Source organism: Anguilla rostrata, chromosome 19 (genome assembly GCF_018555375.3).
Source record: "Anguilla rostrata isolate EN2019 chromosome 19, ASM1855537v3, whole genome shotgun sequence".
NCBI lineage: Eukaryota > Metazoa > Chordata > Actinopteri > Anguilliformes > Anguillidae > Anguilla > Anguilla rostrata.
Genome location: NC_057951.1, coordinates 12,709,511 through 12,732,328, shown reverse-complemented (window position 1 = coordinate 12,732,328; position 22,818 = coordinate 12,709,511). Strand labels below are relative to the sequence as shown.

Below are 22,818 nucleotides of genomic sequence, written 5' to 3'. Positions count from 1 at the left end.
ACACACACTCATACACACACACAGACTTACACACACACACACACTCTCACACACACACTCATACACACACACACACACATACACACACTCACACACACACATATACACACACACACTCTCACACATAGACACAGACGCACACACACACACCCACTCACACCTATACATACACACACACACCCACAAAACATTATTATTGCTTTTACTTTATATTTGATTCATTCATTATTCTTTTTTCACTCCTGATTGGCTGGTTTGGCTGGGTGCTTGTGAGCGGGTTTTAATCCCCCGTAGGGAGGAGGCAGAAGACAGAGACGTTTCTCCACCTGTTGCTGTGTTTTATTATTGTTTATGTGAATGGTTTTTTAGGGCCTCGGGGGGCGTGCTGGTCGATGGATCCCCCACCCTGGCGGGATGGGTATTGGCGGGCAGGCCGCACACATGCGTCAGCGAGCCGCTCCACAGACAGGGCCTCAGAAGGACAGACGCCCCCGACCGCGCGGTGGAATTCAGACCGAGCTAAGCGATAGCGCAGAAGGGGTGGGCGCTGCACTGTGATGGTAAGGGACCGTATTCATTTTCTTTTCTTTTTTTTTCGGACCCAGTGAGACATGGCAGACTCATTTATAGGGAGAGCGCACTGAACACTGAAAGTCATCGAGGGCCAGACTGTCGCCCGCCCAAAGGGTAACTCATGACCTTCATAATACATTTATATAATAATATAAAAATATTATAATGTTCCTTATTGTGATTAGAATATTTATTGGTGTAGCCCTGATCTCTCAGTCTCAGCCTGTAGGTGGTGGTAAGAGGTTTTGTAGTAATAAAGCAGAGAGACCTTAACAGAATCACAAGGAGGGGGGGAAGGAGGAGGAGGGTGAGGGGGGGGGGGGGGCATTTAGGCACGAGTGGCACAGAATGACCTCTACTGGAGCAGAGCAGCTCATCCAATCAGTGCGGGCGGAGTCCCAAAGTGCCGAGCACTCATTAATTAGGAGGTGAGCGGTGTCGCAGCGTCACGCTCCTCTCCAGGTTCCTCTGTCAGGCACAACGCAGCCGCAGTGAAGGATTGTGGGTAGGATATATGAGTCTGCAGCGCTGTCACAGATGTTTGGCGGGGGGAAGCAGCGGTTTTTGCTCCGCAGTTCTCACATCTCGTCTCCGGGTTACGTCGTTTACAGCCGATCGTCTGAGACTCACACATCAGCTGAACACTAACTCACCGTCCCTATTCCCCCTCTGCGTGTGGGGTGGATATGCGGTTTTTTATAACCACGAGACATCCGTAACGAGGCTCGGGAGCAGTCAGGAGTAAATGAGCCCGTTTGGGGTTAGGGTTAGGGTTAGGGTTAAATGAGCCCGTTTGGGGTTGGGGTTAGGGTTAGGGTTAAATGAGCCAGTCTGGGGTTAGGGTTAGGGTTAAATGAGCCCGTTTGGGGACCGTAGCACACAGAGCTGAGCGAACGCTCTGATGCCTCCTCACGCGTTTAGAAGCAGCGCTCTGGCGCTTTAGAGCCTGATTTCAGCACGGCAGAGAGCTGCCATTTTCCATTTTAATTTCCCCGGTGGGGTCTTGCTCCCCCCTCCTCTTCTCCTTCAGAGAAATGACGGGACGAGCCCAGGCCAGGGCACATGGGACCCTGTCAGGTGCTTCTGCCTCCTGCTAGATAATCACTGATAATACCCAGACCAAGCCCAGGGGCTTCCTCCAATCAGATTGCCCCATAACAGCACAGGCTGTTCCACCAATCAAATTACCCCATAACAGCACAGGCTGTTCCACCAATCAGATTACCCCATAACAGCACAGGCTGTTCCACCAATCAGATTGCCCCATAACAGCACAGGCTGTTCCACCAATCAAACTATCCCATAACAGCACAGGCTGTTCCACCAATCAAACTATCCCATAACAGCACAGGCTGTTCCACCAATCAGATTACCCCATAACAGCACAGGCTGTTCCACCAATCAGATTACCCCATAACAGCACAGGCTGTTCCACCAATCAGATTGCCCCATAACAGCACAGGCTGTTCCACCAATCAAACTACCCCATAACAGCACAGGCTGTTCCACCAGTCAAATGACCCCATAACAGCACAGGCTGTTCCACCAATCAAACTATCCCATAACAGCACAGGCTGTTCCACCAATCAAACTATCCCATAACAGCACAGGCTGTTCCACCAATCAAATTACCCCATAACAGCACAGGCTGTTCCACCAATCAGATTACCCCATAACAGCACAGGCTGTTCCACCAGTCAAATGACCCCATAACAGCACAGGCTTTTCCCCCTACAACTGCAAAGTGCTGGAACTACCAGCCCCCCTACCAGCACCCGGCATGGAATGAAATAATGAGTTTGTTGTGAACTTTGACCTCTAACCACATGAATGCAGTTCATCTGTTTGCTGATGCGTGTGTGTGAACACTTGTTCAGGCATTCTGCTTTAAGTGAGGGGTGAATGGGCCCTTTCTTATTTGGGTGAGGGGATTAGTGTTGAAGGGTGCCTTGGTCTCCTATTTAGCTGTAGCATTGTGTTCCTGATTACACAATGTGTGCTGTGCTTGTGTAGTTTCCTGGAAAAAAGTCAATGAGGATTCTGAAAGTGAAACCCAAGAGGAAGTGTTTAGTTTGATGTGCAGAACACACACAGAGAAAATGTCTCAGAAGTCAGATTTATCCATGCTTCTTAAATTCTTTTCCAATATTGTACATTTCACACGGAACATGCCTACGTGTCTTTCTGTAGTAGTTTCTGCTAGTACATGTGCATCGTATGTTCACATATCTACACATGTCTAGGGAGAGCAAAGAAATAAAATTTAGAAAATACAATTTTAAGAAAGCTAAAGAATTTCCAGTTTAACGGGCAGTGCGAAGACAGACGTGCCAGTGGACTGTATTATTAGGATTCAGCTGAGAGGTCCGTTGCCGTGGCGCTGACAGATAGTCCTCCGCTGCGTCGCTCTCTCTGGGTAGAGCTGTCCCGCCAGAGATAAACGATGGTGACAAAATGGAAGAAGAAGAAGAAAAACCACATTGTCATTAATGATGAAGGAAGACAGGCATGCTTTGGGGGGGGGGGAGGTACCTGCGGCGTGTATGGGGGGGGGGGGGGTGGCTGATGCATCACAGGAAGAGGCAGGCAGACTGTGGCTCAGGCCGGCTGAACCAGCCAGATAACCAGATGTGTGCGGCCGGCACCCGCCTCACTCTGTCCCACGGGGGGGCTGTGCTGAATGCAGCCGGCTGGGCTCTTAACCCTTTAAGGTGTGACATCACAGACATGCGACTAGAATGCTCCTGACTGAACATTCTAGTGCTGAAGTAACAAGCGCTGCTGGTAACGGAAAGCAACAAAGAATTCTAGAACCTACTCTTCAAAGGGTTAAAATAAGGTTTAAAAAGGGGATAGGACACACAGAGACACACGCGCACACACAAACATACATTAACACACACACACAGTATCTGCTACATGTGAACCCCAGCAGCTCCTCTATTCAGTAAACCCTCATGCTTACTTCCTCATCTGAGGGGAACATGACTGAACAGTGTGCGCTGGCGGCAGTTGGTCACATTTTTGTACTTTTCTGTGCTATTTTTTCCTTTATTAAAAGCAGGCTCTTCAGGTGGATTCAGTACCAAGCACAAATCACTTTGGCTTCACTGCCGAACACAAATCACTTTTGAAGGCCGGTATCCTAGGGGAAAAGTGACACTTAGCTGCCTTTGCTTTGATAGTCCCGCTGTTAAAGAGATCTTCTAATTTATCAGCGTCTGACAGCCACCCGGGCTCCTTTAAATCAGAGGCAGCGCCGGACGGCCATTCCTGTGTGCCAGCGAGGGGACAGACTTACGGCCCTAATTAGGCTCCAGACTACTGAACCCATAATGCTTTGCCTGTCGTGTACAATCCACCGCATATCCAAACTGCATCGCTATTGATCAACGAGTACACACTGTCCCTGGACCTGTTAGACAGTGATCCTGGGGCACATTCATATGGTAAACATTATGCAGATGACGTACATTTTCAGTGTGAACTCTGCTGTTCAGAGCTGGGTGGGGGTGAAGTATGGGAAACTGACTGTAGATCTGGCTTAAAAAAAAAAAAAAGATGAGATCTGGGAATGCATAAATTCAACGAAAAATAATGAAATCACCTCAGTGTCAGCGTGTGAGTAACACAGCACGCATTTACACTGTCATCTTATTTGCTTATTGGATTAGATTATACTTTCTCGTCAGATTTCTGTGAAATTTGTCTTACAAGACGTAGAATAAGACAAACAATACAAACAGCTGCAGCAAATTTCATTGATAATAGGTCATTATAAAATGTACGCAAGTATCATTATATTTTTCAAATCAACAAAACAGCTATTTTTTGATCGTAACAATGTTTTCCCTCCGATTTGAATGGCGTCTGTGTGATTTATGAAAACATGCCTCAAGCTTTGAGAAACGGTAGTAGCCACCGGACTCCAGCACCACTCATAGCTCCATTCATGCCTCGCCCGTCTGATAAATCGCTACACAGTGCTGACTGAGCTGTCTGCGATTTTATTTATTTTTTTAACTGCCATTGAGAAGCAATCTGGCAGACATCTATGAATATAAAATAAAAAAACAATCTGTCAATGAATGAAGGTTGGTTCACTCTTGACCTGGGGAGGGAAAATTAGCCCTGGTACCTGGCTCACGCTCGATGCACTTAGTGTAGGGTGACAATCGATCCCCCCCCCCTTTCGATGTGAACGGGAGACAGAAAGAGTTGGCACTTTGTGAGGATGCGCATTAAATATTTACGCCGGCGCTATGATTGGAGCTGACATTGAGTGAAGGATCCCCGGGACCCTCCGGGGAGACGGGAGAAGGGTGACAGGCTGTCCCGTGGGGTCCACTGTGCACAACGTGTCCCATCAGCCACTGGGGGGGGGGGGGAAGAGAGTAAGAGGCTCAGTTTCACACTGGTGCCGGTGAAGGGTTTTATTGGGCTGAAGGAGAAAAAAAAAAAAAAAAACCAGGGACACTTAAGGTAAGAAACGCGGTTTCTTCTTTCATGCTGCTGGTCTGTATTTTAGGGAACCCCCCTCGTTCAAAAAAATAGCCTAGAAAGGAGTTTTAAGGACTGGCAGAGTTTTTTTTGTTTTCACCATCATTTCATACTGGCAGTAGGAGGTTTAATTCCGAAGCACTGGAATTAAGAATAACTGGATTGTGTCTGACGGTGTTGTGGCACTGTTGTAACTTGTAAAATAGTATTCCTAAAGTAACTGGAATCCTCGACCTGCATCCGATGTACTGGAACAGAGATGTCCTTTTTTTCTTTGGTGGGAGGCGGGGGGGGTACAAGCTCTGTCCAGGCCACCAAGCCCCCCCCCCCCAACCCACTCTAAGGATGAGTGGTATGTGTAATGTGCGCCACCTCTGGCCATTCCTGGGATTACAGCACAACACGACAGTTGGCAGTGGGGCGTTACACTCCTAAATCTTCTGATCCCAAAAGTGCAACACTGTCCCACCACGTCGCCAGCACATTGTTCTGGCGCATCTGTTCCCTCAAGAGGGCACTATGGAGGACAAAATAAATGCACAGAATTATCTGATAGCACATTTTGTACTTTGGCTACTTTTAGCATTTTCAGGGGACTTTTTTATTTAGAAACTTTGTTGCGGACGTTTGAGTATTTGGGAGTGTTGCCGTGAGCGTTTTGCGAGGGAGACAATGCCGAATATCACAAAATCCTTTCCAGAGTGTGTGAATCTGGTTATTTGTGACTGATACGGGAGCTTCTTAGCAAGAAGGTTTGTCGCAGAAAATAAGAGCTTTTTCCAAATGCAGAAGTGGAACAGCGCCCCTGGAGGGGACACATGGTTGCAATATCAGCAAGGCATCTGTGAGTATTTAACAGGCATTACAGTAAGCGGTTGGAGTCCATCATCCGCTCAACCTCGTAGTCTGGCATGTGCAGAACAGCTCCTTCGCTTTCACATAAGATCCCAAAGCAAACCAAATCTTACCTGGAGAGAACAAACCCCCGACTCTTTAAAAAAAAAAAAAAAAAAAAAGGCAGCTTCATCTTGTTAACCCTGAGAGTCACAGTCGGCTGGAGCTCCGCTGCATGCCATGATTAATTGCAGTAATTTATTTATTGGGGCTGGGGGTGGGGGGGTTGTGGTTTGTTCACCATGACACCGTAACGGCTGTGGATTTGGGTGTATTTACACCCCGGTCATGTGCCGGGAGAGATAAACGGTAAAGACGGGGAACGGCGAGGCCGAAACGCAGCGCGCGGAGTGTCAGCGAGACCTTGAGATGGAAACACAAAATCACTCTGCGGAGGGTGCATGTGGGAGAGTGGGGGGGGGGGATGCCTCCCTCAGCCTGAGTGCCTGTACTGGAGGTCATGACCCCTCCTGAGTACTGACTCCAACCTGGAGGGGGGGGGGGTAAGCAGGTGGGTTTGATTACTGAGAACAGAGAGCTACACCTTTCACCTTTACCTGTGTGTTTGCATGTGTGTGTGTGTGTGTGTGTGTGTGTGTGTGTGCGTGCGTGTTTGTGTCCCTGTGTGTGTGCGTGTGTGTGTGTGTGCGTGTTTGTGTCCCTGTGTGTGTGTGTCCGTGTCTGTATGTCTGTGCGTGTGTGTGTCTGTGCGTGTGTTTGTGTGTGTGTGTGTGTGCGTGAGTGTTTGTGTCTCTGTGTGTGTGTGTGTGTGGTGTGTGTGTGTGTGTGTTTGTGTCCCTGTGTGTGTGTGTCTGTGCGTGCGTGTGTGTGTGTCTGTGCGTGCTTATGTGTGTGTGTGTGCGTGTTTGTGTCCCTGTGTGTGTGTGCGTGCGTGTTTGTGTCCCTGTGTGTGTGTGTGTGTGTGTGTGTGTGTGTGTGTGTGTGTGTGTGTGTGTGTGTGTGTGTGTGTGTGTGCGTGTGGAGGGGCAGGAGCAGGGCAGAGGATGGCATGTGAGCTGTCTGCTGACTGGAGAGACAGTGCTGTGCTCTCAGCATCAATGTCGTTTGTCAGGTCCTTAGATCAGCATGCTACAGCATGACAGCAGAACGGAGGCACACTGCTGCTGGGGTGGGGAGGGGGGGTTGGGGGGGGCATTTCTCAGCCTTTTAGGACCAGAGACCCCTCTGCTGCAACACTGACATCTGCTGGTGAATCTGGTGTGATGCATCACTGGTGTCACGAGCACACACCCCCTCCGCTGTCCTCCCCACCCCCAGAAACAGCCACCACTGTCCAGCCCCCCTCCCTGTCTGAGCACCAGTGGATCCCTTTCACATGATGGCCTGTGGTTGAATACGATGCACGGGATCTTATACATTCAGTCTAAGGAATCTATTTCCCATAACCCACCTCTGTCCCTAGAATCTATTTTTAGCAGCTTGCTGGTGACACTGAGTGCAGAAAAGAAACCCTTCTACACTCACACCTCATTTGTTTTGAGACAGGAAGAACGGGGCCAGACTGTTGTGTATGGTGGATGGATGTGATTCACTCGGTTTGCCTTTGGGGTGTGTGTGTGTGTGTGTGTGTGCGCATGCGTGCATGCATGCATGTGTGTCTGTGAGGGTGTATGGTGTGTGTGTGTGTGTTTGCACGTGTGTGTGGGTGTGCGCACGTGTGTGCATTTGTGTGTGTGCATGTGTGTGTGTGTGTGTGTGTGTGTGCGCATGCGTGCATGCATGCATGTGTGTCTGTGAGGGTGTATGGGTATGTGTGTGTGTGCATGTGCATGTGTGTGGTGTGTTTGTGTGTGTGTGTGAGAGAGAGAGGATCCTCGCCATAGTTAACTGGAGGAGCAAGCTTACTTGTATGTTCTGCAGGATCTCCATTTTGTTTCCAGAACAGTCTTGTTTGTCGTCAGTGTCCCTGGGAGACAGGCTGCCACTGCCTCCTCGATAACGGGGGGTTCGGAACTGCCCCACCCCCCCCCCCAGTGCTGGCAACCAAAGGACACGAACCGCTGCTGCGTGTGTGAGGCTCTAATCAGACCGCGAGGAGCGAGCCCATGTGCCTAAAACCACACACTGACACGCACAGAGCACTTGTAACACACACCCTGCTCCTCTGCCTCTTCCCCTCTGCAGCATGGGCAGCAGACATTCTTATTTAGCTGGAATATCTTTTACCCTTTTATCCTCTTTGCCCGTTCTTCTGAGAAAATATGCAGGCCGGGTTATTTTTAGCTTGGCTTCTGCGCTGATCTTAATAGGATATGTACACCGAGCGTTGGGTTGGAGCTCGCGGCTGGTCCTTCGTCCTATTCCCACGACACACTTTATATATATATATATATACACCCCTGTGTGTCTTTGTGCCAGAACCACAAGGCACAATCGCTGCTTCCTCGCTGCCTGCAGGTCACGTGGCTAATGCTGACCACATTTGCATAATCAGCATGGAAAACCCCATCACCCCCCCCCCCCGGGCCAGCCCTGCTTATCTCAGCCCGGTCCGCAGCAGCTGGACCGGTTTCGCTCTTTGTTTGTGTTATGCAGTCACTGAGGTGCGACCCCCGCTACCTCTGGCAAAACTGGGAACTTGCAAGAGACTGCTGATTGGACAGCTGTTACATTGTACAGTTGGTCATGTTTGTAATTATTATTATTCTGATTGCAGTGCAGTTGAAAGGCAGGGCTGAGCGGTGTGAATGCGTTACTTCACTCTGTTGTCACTGTGTGCCGAAGATGATGCTGGTTTGTACTGGAAGCTGATTGGCTCAGGATGTGCTCTATTCTGAACCTGAGGTGTACAGCATTAATTCACCGGGCAGATTTCTCAGCCACCTGTTTATAACGCCAGCATCTTTGATGACCGGCTGATCAATGTACAATGTAACGGAGGGGACTTTTATTTTGGCGTAACGGGACAGTGGTGTGAAAGAACTCGATTTGTGGAAGACTGTATGGACCACAACCTTGAATAAGCAATGCAGTGTAAAATGAACGGTTTCCCTTTGGGTTTAGAAGCTCTGCAAAATGGCCGTTATTGTGTGAGGGAATGTTCCATCGTGATAATACACGGACTGAACACGGGCTGGGTACTGAACACTTAAAACCCGGCGGGAATCACCCTTTTCATTGTTTAGTCACCTTACACTTTCTCTCTCATTTGTCTTTTTTCCCCATCATTTATAATGTGAATAAATACATGGTGCTTAGAGTGTCTGGCACAGTCATAGGATCTGATTATTACCAGCTTGTGCAAAGACCTGATATTAGTAGCTGGTGACCTCAAAAATAACTGAAGTGGCACTACTGCAATCCTCTGAAAATGACTGAGAATAGTAAGCACCAGAGAGCCAGAAACATTATTTTATGACAAAGGGTGAATGAGCCACCATTCAAAAAATGAGCTGGAACAAATACAGACATCAAATTGGTGAGAGAGAAAACAAAAACATGTTTTTTTATTACATCAGAGCGAACTGGCCAATGCTGCAAAGCATTGTTGCTTGATCCATTTTTAATAAATGTCCTTATGATGATAAGGTCAATCCCAAAATAGCAGGGGTGCGAGGATTGTTCCCAGGGGCACTGCCTGGACCGATCCTGAGGTCATTTTTTATTTACGTGCAGTTACTTTTATCCACGGGCCTGTCCTGTCGGTACGATGATTCATGATTAATTCTGATCGTACTAGGGTTTTTCCAGGGTGTTTTATTTGGGATTTTATTCTGCATTGTCTCACATGCTGTATTTGAACAAGCCTCTCTTTGGTTTATTTCTAATGGGAGATTAATCTCAGTTGAGTGGAGGACTGATTCATTGATACTCTTGTGCCTGGACTCTGCCAGGGGTTTTTCCAGTCATACTTTTTCCTGTTAGACTAGAACATGTTATGGGGCCTATGGCTGTGTCATGTGACACAGGGCTGCTGATGTCATCACAGCAGGGCAAAATAGCTTGTGGTGCAGCCAAGAGAGAATAACTGCACAAGACAGAAAAATCACAAGCTGCAGAACCAGAGTAATGCAGAACAGCTTATGGTATATACTGCATGGCAGCAGTGAACTGTATGTTAACCTTCCAGAATTATGTGAAATTGTGTGTGCGTGTGTGTGTGTGTGTGTGTGTGTGTGTGTGTGCGCGTGTTTGTGTGTGTGTGTGTGTGTGTGTGTATGCATGTGCGTTTGTGTGCGTGTGTGTCTGTGTCCGTTCATATCCATCCACCAGATGTCAGGCTTTCACTAGATTTTGTCTCGACAAAGCATTGCAGAAACCCCCTTTCTCATAAATGTCATATGTATTCATATACAGAACATAGAAGGCTTTGACTCTACACAGTAAACCCTTACAGGAAATAGAGTTACGGTATTCACATCATGTTAGAGGAGTGACCCTACGCCAGTGTTGTTTTTATGACATTTCTAAATCTGATCAAACAAAATTGAATAAAAATGTAAAAACGGACGATGTGCTTAACATCCTGCCGTTTGCTTCCCCTACTTCCTCTACTTCAGGCTGACATCCCATGACCCACTGTAAAACCATCCGATCCTGTTAAAATACTGCAGTTTGAGCTGGGTTACAAAATGATTCAGATGTTATCTGTATGTTTTGTCAGTATACCTGTGTTATATTTATATTTAAACTGTCTCTCTCACACACACCCACACACTTCTGTGATAATAACAAATGATTTATATTTCACTCCGCAGGCCTTATCCGCCTCATCATTTTTGGGTTTTCCCCTCTTCTGATATTGGTGAGGTGCAGATAGGCCTAGTCCGGATCTCTTTATTTACCTTTATTTACCCTGGGGATACCATTCAGCCACAGCATGATATGTTTTTCTAAGGCGTGTACTCCTGCAAATTATGTCCCCCACCTAATTGCCGGAACAGATCACGGGCGGAAATGAGATATTTCGCTACTTATTTATGTAGGCTACAGTCCACGCGAATCACAAGCAAAGAAGTTCCTCTCAATCCGATGCGTGGCTGCCGAATGTGTTTATCCGCTTTTACCTGCGTGCTACCACTTGCCAGTCAGGCAAGCGGAGGCCACCTGAAACTTGGAACGCAATGGAATGCAGGCCTGGAGAAATCTGAGCATGCGTAAAACGTTGCGCAATTTCTGAAATCGTTAGGTAGCGACTGAAACTATTTTGAATTTAAAACGGCAATACATGACCTGAGGGAAGTTAGTCGAGGTTCATGATTGTGTCTTTTAAACATTAAGATATATGCCTGACTTTGTTGGATACGCATGAAGACTCACCTGGAACAGGTAAAGAATATTCACGGTATATCTTTCTTGTACGAATACCTGTAGCTTTACACAAATTGGCATCTTAAATGGGGATTTTAGGTTATCAGGTCAGGGCCGATTGCGCATGGAATGGTCGCGTCTCCACACGCTATACTTTCACTTTAAGTTAGTTGTGAGTGAAAATGATTCAACCAACTCTGCGGTTTGTCCCGCTGGACCGCATGGCCACAGCTACCAACTGCGAAGTTCAGCAAGTTGCGTTTTGGTAAAGTACAATCTCACCTCCCTTTTCTGTGATAACATTTGTACGTTGTTACCAAATCTATCCGAGTTATACAGAGTTTTTAAATGGAATGAAAATAAGTGAAAAATGTTTGGGTTTGTAAGCAGTTTGTGTACAGGTTCCTGTTCCGGTTGTTGCCTGGTGTGTTTGTCTTCTGCAGTGTTTTACGTTTATATTTAACGTGGTGTTTTATATAGCCTACTTTCTCACTTTTAGCAAATATGTTTCAATTAGCCATTCGATACAAATTTAGAAACGTAAGTATTTGTTCAGTGCAACAACATAAAAAAAAAACAAAAGACGAGTTTGTTTCAGTGTTTATATGTGCGTCTGTAAATAGAGTTTCGAGTCTTAAAGGTGTGTTATTTGTTTGCGATCAACATCCTTGCTATAAGCCTGCAGGCACTGCACGTGAATGTAATCAATTTTGACCTTTTACAATAAAACCAAATTGGCAGATTTGGAGAACTGACTAAGGCATCTCTTAAGTAGCGAGAGGTTCTGTTCTGATTCCCTGATGGGACTGAGCTACTGAATTTTACACTCAAGGGTTGTGCGGGGGAAATGTGAATCCTTTCAACACGCAAGTGGCGATTTTGGCCTTTTCAAAACCAGTCGAGGGAAGGAGCTTTAAAAAAGAAAAATCATTTCCTTCTCTCTGTAAATGTCAACATTCATTGTTATCACACCTATCAGATGCAGACTGGTTCAGGTACTTGGGGCCTGGTCATGAAACATAATCACCTCATTGGGGGGGGGTTGTTTGGTTTTTTTTTTTGCAGGTGTGTGATGTCAACTAAACCAATCTTATGAAGTGCTTTGTAGTGGAGTTTAGTCTCCTGTTATCTGTGCTGTTGCTGCTGTAGGGGGCCTGTTGCTGGTTTGATCTGTGCTTGCCTCGCACCAGTTATACAGAGTTATTAAATAGAATGAAAATAAGCGAAACATGTTCGGTTTGGTTTGTAAGCAGTTTGTGTGCACGTTCCGTTTGTTGCACGGTGTGTTTATGTTCTGCAGTGTTTTACGTTTATATTTAACGTGCTGTTTTATACACTTTAGCACTTTTAGTAAATCTGTTTCAATTAGATACAAATTTAGAAACGTATTTGTTCAGTGCAACAACATAAACACAAACGACAAATGTGGGAAGTGCAACGCATAATAAATACAGAACCGTTTTGAATTAACGGAGAAAGGAATGAAAAGTTTAAACATCCTTGCAGTAAGCCTGCAGGCACTGCACGTGAATGAAATCAATTTTGACCTTTGCAGTAAAAACAAAATTGGCAGATTGACACATTTCTCAAGAGGTTGGGGGAGGGGGGGGCGCTTATCTGAAAGGAGCAGTGGCTTAGGTTTCGTTTGAACATTGGGGGACACACAAAGTAAGCGGGGGTTTGGGGGTTCTCCACCAGGAAATTTTGAGGGTCAAACACCATTTCCTGCATTCTGGTTAATTCTTATGCACCGATTTGTGCCTTTTCCCATCAATTTTAAAGTCCTCTGCTTCTTCCATGTTTTTATTGGGTGGGGTGGGGGGTGGGGGGGGTGACAAATGGTGATTTTTTTCATTTCTGTTCAACTTATCTTTTTTCCTTTTTTCTGTTTGTTTTCTTTGTCTTGCTTTTGTTGTTCATTTTGATTTTTCTCCCTCTCTCTCAGGCCATTGCTCAATGTGAGAGTGCAGACTAGCTTTTATGATAAGTGCATGTGTACTAGACACAGATCCATTCCTCATATTTTTTGCAGCTAATTAAGTCAATTGTAAGAATTGTTTTCCCCTTGTTTGTCCAGACAGGAGAGATTCCCTAATTGCCACCAACTTTTGTTGAAGTTCACATGCAGAGCGTCTGTAAAAAAAATTTTTTTTTTTTAAACTGAGAAATCTCAAATGCCGTTTGTCAACACTGAACTTGTGTTTTCTTGATAGAGTTGATTCCTAGGACAGACACCGGTGAGCCTGCTTTTCCACAATGATCTCCGACGTGGACCTGGAGCAGCTGGCTGAAATAGGTGATCTTCCCCCCCCACCCCAATCCCTGAAAGGCTGACTCATCCAGTTTTCATCACCTTCATACCTTGTTTTTTTTTTTTTTTTAAACTCATTTACTTACAAATACTTTAATTGTGAATCGGGGCCAGGAGGGATGGGGGGGTGGGATCCAAAAAGCCAAATCCGTTTACAGTGTGGACAGGTGAGGGATTCAGACAGGAGTGCTGGGGCTTGTCTTTAGTGTGAGAGCACTCCTCTGTGGGCACTCTGGATTTTGCAGATTTCTTTTTGCAGGATTATTTTTTTCCCCCATGAAACAGCCACATACATCCTCATTCCCTTCTGCTCTGAAAGTCCCTGTGCTGTTTCTGGCGGGCCGAAGCCATGACTCTCGATGCTGAATCGCGTACCGACGGTCCCGCGCGCTAACGCTGGCCGGCTCCGCGCCGGGCCTTAACCCAGAACCCCGCCCGCTCATCAGAGCTGGCAGGATGCGTGCTGATTGGTCGAGTGCTTCTCCGTGAGGCCGCGTGGCGCTACTTAGCCAGCCTAGCGCACGCTGAGCAGGGCTCATCAGTCTGGCGCCCTTCGCAGGCCAGCTGCTAACCGGCTAACGCTGTCGCAGAGGGACAGCCAGTACGCAGCGGGGTGGAGGCTGTGCGTCTGCTGTGCCCAGTCTGCACTGAGCCTCAGACCACTTCTCTGGTATCCCAGAGTTCATTTGTGGTTCATGATGCAGCCCAGCAGTTGGGTATGTGTGTGCGGAATGTGCATATGATGCATTTGGGACCCAGTACACTGAACTGACCCCTCCCTGTCTGTAAGACACTGACCTGTGGCTGGTCAGCTACCCTGCTGCAATACTGACTGACCATAGAGTGCGTCAGTCTGCCAAACATGCGACGGCCATGATGATTTTGAACTCTGACCTCCGACCTCTGAATCACATCCTGTTTCTCCCACCCCCCCAACAGAACTGAGGAAGGACGAGGAGGAGCAGGAGGTGCAAGGCGACCTCCCCGCTGATGTCCTCAGGAGGGGCTCCTGTGTGGACGCCTCACACCCCTACTACGATGTGGCCCGCCACGGCATCCTCCAGGTCGCCGGTGAGAGCCAAAGCATGCTGGGAGATGTGTTGATGTCACTACATATGTTTTTGTAGTCCTGAGGTCCTCAGTGTTATACGTACATACGATAATGTGCACGAATCACACCAACCTCTCTCTCTCTCTCTCTCTCTCTTTCCAGGGGAAGACAAGTACGGCAGGAAACTGATCATCTTTAGCTGCTGCTGCATGCCCCCGTCCCACCAGCTCAACCACCACAGGCTGCTGGAGTAAGCTGCTGGGGAGTGGGCACTGGGATGGTACTGGTTGGCATGGGCAGTGGGTACGCAGTGGATGGACTGGATACTGTGGGTACGGCAGTGTATGGCAGTGGGCTCGAGTGCCCATTAGTAAGTCCAGACTTGGCACTCTGTCTGAAGTCCTGTGTTGCCCCCCCTGTGTGTGGGGCCTCTCTGCAGGTATCTGAAGTACACGCTGGACCAGTACGTGGAGTGCGACTACAGCGTGGTCTACTTCCACTACGGCCTGCGCAGCTCCAACAAGCCGTCGCTCAGCTGGCTGCGTCAAGCCTACAACGAGTTCGACCGCAAGTGCGTCCGTCGCCACGGCGCTGACCCCGCCCCTAACCCCCCCCCCCCACTGCGGGCGTACGAGCCCGCTGCATTCAGCCGCTTCGCGCTCTTGCTTTATCACGTCCCCGTGTTCACTTCACAGGGGTTCGCTAATTAAATGGCTACTTCCTGTTCCTGCTGCAACAGCACTCGTCGTTTTACTTGCTTCCATGATTTCATTTATTTATTTTTTTTAAATTAGGAGTGGAATAATAGTGATTTAAAACAGGTGTGGCCTACAGGTGAGTTCACTTCCTGGTTGTATTTTATGGAGATCCAGACCCACTGTGGGGTGTTTGTTTTTTATTTCCAGGTACAAGAAGAATCTGAAAGCGCTCTACGTGGTCCATCCAACCAACTACATCCGAGTCCTTGGGAATCTGTTCAGTCCCCTGATAAGGTACGGCCGTGTCTCTCTGTCCGCAGTTGCAGGGGGTTAAGGACATAGCTCGGGAGGTAAGAGCGGTTGTCTGGCAGATGGAGGGTCGCCGGATATCATAATCGGGATTCGGGGGTGCGAGCCATGATGCAGAAGGTTTTTAAAAAGGTAACGGGTGCTCTTTTCTTGCAGTCATAAGTTTGGGAAGAAGGTGACGTACGTGAACTATCTGTCAGAACTGAGGGAACACCTGAACTACGAGCAGCTGAGCATCCCCCCGGAGGTCCTGCGGTACGCCCCGCTGCAGCATGCCTGCACACACACGCACACACTCACACACACACACACACACACACACACACACAACTACACACACACACACACACACACACAACCACACACACACACACACACACACACACACACACACACACACACACACACAACACACACACACACAAAACACAAAAAAACACAACCACACACACACACACACCACACACACACACACACACACACACACACAGCACACACACACGCCAGCACACAACACACACACCAAACACGCGCACACACACACACACACACACACACACACACACAACACACATGGTTTTGAATGTACTTGCCAACGCCCCCATAAAACTTTTCAACACGTCGCACTGTGTACTGTAGGGGTCAGTCCAGTTTGAATTTGTTGGCATTCATTCCCCCCCCCCCCCCATCTCTTCCCCTGTACCTGGTTTGCGGGTCTCCATGGTGACGGCGGTTCTCCTGCCGCAGACACGAGAGGCTAAGAGTGGCAAAGAAGGGGGCGCCGGCCAGAGTCCCGCCCTCGCCCCCCCCTCCCCTCCCAGCAGTTCGGAGTCAGCCTGCAGTAGTGAGTGTCCTCCACCTCTCCACGCCAAACAAAGCCTTCTCAAGTTATTTCATCCCAATGGTTTTTCGGTGCTGTGAGCTGCAGGAATGTCATTGGTTATACAGTGTTTTTATCCCCCCCCCAGCATTCGTGACAGAAACAAGGGCGCGCTGATACCCCCGGTCATGTCCGAGACCGTGTCCTACCTGAAGGGGAAAGGTAAGAGCGATGCTCCATTCCCACTCCGCCCATTAGCCCAAATTACACACATTCACCCTCTCCACAGGGCCGTCCTGCTCTGCTCATTCCTCATAGTGTGTGTGTGTGTGTCTGTGTGCGCGCGCATCATACAGAACATTTCATACAGAACAATTCTCTAAAAAAATTTTGCTTCTCTGTTGACTCTTGCTTGCATTGTGTTCTGTAGCTATGTAGCATCATATATGGTCGATATGATGATGTAATGCACATATGGTAGAGAAACCATGTGTTTGATGCGCTGGTGAGCATGTTCCCTCTGCCCACGCCCCCCCCGCCCCCCCCCACAGGGCTCCGCACCGAGGGAATCTTCCGGAGATCAGCCCGCGTGCAGCTGATCAAAGACATCAAGAAGCTCTACAACCTGGGTGAGATTTTCCTCCCTCACCCCCTCCGGGACAGCAGGGGGCGCTAATGTTCACTGAGGTTTTAGGCCCGTGTCGGTGGAGGTGCGGTTTTAAAGGCGGCAGGGCTGGTGAGCAGCAGTGGCGGTGTGTGTGGCGTTGGCGGCGGACTGATGGCCCCTCTGCCCTCCTGCAGGAAAGCCGGTGGACTTCGATCAGTACGGCGACGTCCACGTGCCCGCCGTCATCCTGAAGAGCTTCCTGAGGGAGCTGCCCGAGCCCCTGCTCACCTTCCTGCTGTACGAGCAGGTGCAGGACATCGTGCGTGAGTTCCGCCCCGCCCCGCCCCGCCCCGCCCCGCCCCGCCGTGCACCCCAGCCCCGTGCCCACGTTCGTGTCTGGATTTGCTTTTCCTGTGTTGTTCCTCCTCCTAAGTAATCTCTGCGCCGCGGTACGCACGTTAGCGCTGTCAGGAATGCACCGAGGTCGTCATCAGATGACAAAAGCTGAAGGCGACCAGCAGTTCTACACGGGACCTTCAAAAGAGCAGCAGGCCAGCAGTTCTACACGGGACCTTCAAAAGAGCAGCAGTCCAGCAGTTCTACACGGGACCTTCAAAAGAGCAGCAGGCCAGCAGTTCTGCAGCTGCTGTCGAAGGGTTTTGTCACACCGCTGTTTCTGAACCCAAATGTTCAGTGCAGTGCAATTGTGTTTTTCGTTCTATTGCATTTATTTAGCAGACACTTATCCAAAGCGACGTACAAAAGTGCATATCAAGGTCATTGGAACAGCTACGAAACACAGGTTCGATAAGGTACACGATACTCATTTTGTATTCATGTATTCAGTTATTCATAGCCAAGAACACAAAGTCCAGTTCACACACAGAACATTATTCTGACCTAACTGATGCTAAGTCAAACTCGGGGGACAGTACAAGCTACGACATTAGGACGATAATACAGAGTACAGTAAGTGCTGGTTCACTTTGATAGATTAATAGATGGGGGTGCATCCTTCCTTGTTTTGTGTGAGAAGTGAAAGCACTGCTGTAGCATTTTTCTGAAAGCTTGTCCCCCCCCCAAAAAAGTGAAGGACAAAATTTCTGTAACTGAGTCCAGACCTAAATCGATAGTTGGAGCTTTTGCCCAGCTGGAGTCCTTTTCCCCCCCCGGCTGTGGGGAATCTGCAGAGGAAATGTGAGGCGCGTGGGCTTGCGCCCTTGGAGGCTCTGGGTCAGAGACCAGGGGAAGCAGGCCAGGACGGCGCCGAGCCACGCTAACGTGCGCTAACGTGCGCTTGCGTCTCTGCTCCTCAGAGGTGGAGAGCAGTCTGAGAGTGACGGTGGTCAAGCAGGTGATCGAGGGTCTCCCGGAGCACAACTACGCCGTGCTGAAGTACCTGGTCTGCTTCCTGCACATGGTGAGTGACGACCCCGTAGCCTGCCTGTGTGTGTGTGCGCGTGCGCGTGCGCGTCACAGACCACCTCATTCATTAGAGTCCAGAAGACCGTTGTCTGTCGTCGTTTTTTTAATTTTTTTAATTTTTTATTATTAGAGTTAGTAAAGTTTAAATAAATAAACTGTCAACAGTAGTGTTGTCCTGTAGGAGGGAGCTGTGACCAGGAGCCCATTCCTCCAGTGTAAACCTCTCCCTTTCTCAGCTTCTCAGCTTAGATGTTAGGGGTAATGGGGCTTGTTTGTTTACCGCTGGTGTCTTGTATCGTTAGCTTACTGCTGATGCATCTTTAGCAGACGCCAGACCCATGCAGAAACCGAACACTGCTCTGCCCCCCCTCCCCGCCCCCCTTGCCCCAGACCCGTACAGCATCGCCCCCTCCCTTCCCCTGGGAATCCACAGTGAGCTCACAGTTTCCGAAAAACCCACTCACACCCTCCTAAAAATGACACGGTCAGACAGCGATCGGGAAGTGCTCATCTGTCTGGCAGCAGGAAAAAAAACCAAATCCTGGGAGCTTTCTGAGAATGGGCCTGAGCTGTGCATCTCAGACGAGCTGTACGTCATCTTTACATCACAGCGTTGGCTGCCCCCTACTGTCTAACCTAAGCAACAGCGAGACATTTTTCTAATGGCAGTTGAACTGTTGTCATGGTTATCTATATGACAAAGCAGATGATCACACTGTGCAGACATTGTCATTGTACTCCGTGTTTGTTTAAATATGTGCCATATCCGGCTGTATTAATGGACTGTGTGTAACAAAGTCCCTCTGGATGAGAGTCCGTTCTAAAAGCTGAAAGTAAGTGCAGTCCCCTTGGAGTAATTAGTCCAGTGTGACGAGTGTAGTGTTTAATTGGGGAGAATGGTTTGTTAATTACCCAGTGCACCCCACTGTGATTTCACAGGTAAGGAACTGGAACAAAAGTCCTGCTGATGCAAATGATACGTACCTTTCACAGATTACAGCAATACAGAAGCTTTGCTCAAGATGAGCTGCTTTTGGCTCCGGGCCAATGTGAGAGAGTGTGAGTGTGTGTGTGTGTGTGTGTGTGTGCGCGCGTGCCTCTTTAACCCTCCCATCTGAAGAGCACAACATGGTGCCTTCAGCTTCTCTTGGGGGGAGGGCGGCGGATAGAATAAGAACTTTTAAATGTTGTTGTGTTGTGGTGGCACTCCCTCCTAACTGAAAAACCATTCAAAACCATTTTTCTTTAAGTAGATATGTTAAAAGGTTTTTATTTCCTGCGTAGGCACACTGCTGTGCTCTCAATGTGACCAGGGTTTCACAGTGAGTGTGTGCGTGTTGCTCTTTGTGTTTCACAAAGTGTGCCGACAGTTTTGCATTGTAAGTAGTGAGTTCCTGTGCGCTTAGGATGTTCATAAACAAACACTTGTTGAATTCGGGTGGTTTTGACAGTTGGTGGACTGCTCTGGGAATGGTACTGCGGTAAGTTCTGTTCTTACAAGAGCGCACGTGTTATCCCCCCCCCCCTGCAGGTGGCGCAGGAGAGCATCATGAACAAGATGAGTCCGTCCAACCTGGCCTGCGTCTTCGCGGTCAACCTGATCTGGCCTCCGCACGACTCCGTGTCCCTCCGGGCGCTCACCCCCCTCAACATATTCACCGAAATCCTGGTGGAGCACTACCGCACCGTGTTCGGGTCCCGCTCCGCGCCCGGTGAACTCCTGCCCTGAGGCGGCCGGCCGTGCTGACGGAGCTCTCCGGCCCCTCCGCCCCAGGCCTCCGCCCTGACCTCACACTACACCTGCAGCGACGAACTCCTGGCCGCCCATCAGACTGAGATCAGAGAATGTGAACATTTTTACAGGAAATGACGCTTTGGCTATGCCACCTTGTTAAAATTGAAACGATAAATGGTGGTGTTAACGTGCCAACGTTCAGCAACGTAGGAGGAGTAATGGAATAACCTCAGCCACATTAGCCTAAAGCGTAGCACACTGCGTCAACTGTCCGACTTCCTGGACCCCCAAGACAGCGGGATAAAGGTCTTGGGGGATATTCATAAGCCAGCCGAGATACACACAGCTTCATCTAAGGTAACGTCGCACTGACATCGCTGGACTTGCTAGCCTGGTTAACATGCATATTCGATTGCACTTGGTTATAATGTGTTGCCAAATAATTACGCTCACTTCCTCTGCTTTGCCTCGATGTTACTAGTTACCAGTTGAATGCCCTGTTGAATGCCCTTAAAGCAGTGGTCTGCTGGTCTGAGACTCTGTGGCTCTCCAGGACCAGGGTTGGAGACCACTGCCTTAAAGAAAAATGTAAGAATTTTTTTTTTTTTTTAATTAAATTTAAATTCAATTTAAATGCAGTAATGGAGGGTGGGACCTAGACGAATTCTCAAATTTACTTACAAAAGGAAAAAATGAATTTAAATATAAATTACAGGAAATAAATGTATATATTTTTTTTAAATAATAAAAAATATTTTAAAAATAATTTAAAAAACAAATAAAAAAATATTTTAAAAGCACTAGAGGGTGGGACCTAGGCAAATTCCATTTGGTGTCGTGTGTGCGTGACGTGTGTTCTTGTCACCTGGCCACTGCAGTAACCTGATTGGATCGCGCTATGTATGTATGTAATGTATGTAAGCACTAAACTCAACAGAGGGACTGGGGGAGCTTGAGAGAGTGAACTGATGTTATTGTTATAAGCAATGCTGATTTAACCCACCGACTGAGAATTCCACATAAAATTGGCCAGTCCTGTCAGACAAAGTACGCTTTACATGTGACCAGCTTAAACCCCTTGATATGTTTTTGAATAAATGGATTTTGTTCATATTCTTGGTATGAAGTGTTTGGTTTATACCGTGGGCTAACCTGATATACTCACGGGGGAAAAAAGAAAAATTACTTTCCATTCCATTATTTATTATTGGCAACGGTTTATTTTTATTTGTAAATTAGACTATGTTCTGTATTTTAAGCAGAGTGTCTGTGATTTTAAATGGGATAATAAATTATTTTGTACAGTAATACATCACTCTTGTTGATGCGTGTGTTTGTCCTGCTCATTATTTGCAGAAAAATCACTGGCTCTACCATGAGACAGAGACTTAATACACACAAAAATTAAAGTAAGTAAGGAAGTAAGCAGAAGTAAGTAGGTATAATTAGAAGTAAGTAGAAGTAGGTATAATTAGAAGTAGAAAGGTATAAGTAGAAGTAAGTAGGTATAATTGGAAGTAAGTGTAAGTAAGTAGAAGTAGGTATAATTAGAAGTAAGAAGTAGAAGTAGGTATAATTAGAAGTAAATAAGTAGAAGTAGAAGTAAGTAGGTATAATTAGAAGTAGAAAGGTATAATTAGAAGTAAGTAGAAAGGTATAATTAGAAGTAAGTAGAAGTAGGTATAATTAGAAGTAAGTAGAAGTAAGTAGGTATAAGTAGAAGTAAGTAGAAGTAGAAGTAAGTAAGGAAGTAAGTAGAAGTAAGTAGAAAGGTATAATTAGAAGTAAGTAGAAGTAGGTATAATTAGAAGTGGGTATAAGTAGAAGTAAGTAAGGAAGTAAGTAGAAGTAAGTAAGAAGTAGAAGTAGAAGTAAATAAGTAGAAGTAAGTAGGTATAATTAGAAGTAAGTAGAAAGGTATAATTAGAAGTAAGTAAGTAGAAGTAGGTATAATTAGAAGTAGAAAGGTATAATTAGAAGTAACTAAGTAGAAGTAGGTATAATTAGAAGTAGGTATAAGTAGAAGTAAATAAGTAGAAGTAATGTAGGTATAATTAGAAGTAAGTAAGAAGTAGAAGTAGGTATAATTAGAAGTAAGTAAGTAGAAGTAGAAGTAAATAAGTAGAAGTAAGTAGGTATAATTAGAAGTAAGAAGTAGAAGTAGGTATAATTAGAAGTAGAAAGGTATAATTAGAAGTAAGTAAGAAGTAGAAGTAGAAGTAGAAGTAGGTATAATTAGAAGTAGAAAGGTATAATTAGAAGTAAGTAAGAAGTAGAAGTAGGTATAATTAGAAGTAAGTAAGTAGAAGTAGGTAAGTATAATTAGAAGTAAGTAAGAAGTAGAAGTAGGTATAATTAGAAGTAAGTAAGAAGTAGAAGTAGAAGTAGAAGTAGGTATAATTAGAAGTAGAAAGGTATAATTAGAAGTAAGTAAGAAGTAGAAGTAGGTATAATTAAGTAGAAGAGAATAGGTATAATTAGAAGTAAGTAAGAGAAGGTATAATTAGAAGTAAAAGGTAGAAGTAGGTATAATTAGAAGTAAATAAGTAGAAGTAGGTGTAAGTAGAAGTAGGTATAATTAGAAGTAAAGTAAAAGTAGAAGTAGGTAAGATAGTAGAAGTAAG

At 46.9% G+C, this 22,818-nt stretch overlaps 1 protein-coding gene and 1 long non-coding RNA gene across 2 annotated transcripts in view; both read left to right on the top strand.

Moving 5' to 3' along the window:
- Positions 1-743, top strand: part of LOC135245651 (uncharacterized) — a 68,844-nt gene extending 68,101 nt beyond the window's left edge. Inside the window, exon 2 of the long non-coding RNA XR_010327324.1 lies at positions 606-743. This is a non-coding gene — a long non-coding RNA (uncharacterized LOC135245651). The remainder of the gene's footprint in view (positions 1-605) is intronic.
- A 10,372-nt stretch (positions 744-11,115) lies between these two features.
- Positions 11,116-20,931, top strand: LOC135245650 (rho GTPase-activating protein 8-like). The gene is given in 14 exon segments (XM_064318836.1): positions 11,116-11,256; positions 13,452-13,534; positions 14,489-14,620; positions 14,763-14,850; positions 15,040-15,171; positions 15,506-15,592; positions 15,764-15,862; positions 16,355-16,402; positions 16,404-16,451; positions 16,576-16,649; positions 16,979-17,056; positions 17,229-17,357; positions 18,351-18,454; positions 19,991-20,931. Coding segments are annotated over 13 exon segments (1,257 nt in total). The 5' UTR covers positions 11,116-11,256; positions 13,452-13,494; the 3' UTR covers positions 20,189-20,931.
- The last annotated feature ends 1,887 nt before the right edge of the window (positions 20,932-22,818 follow it).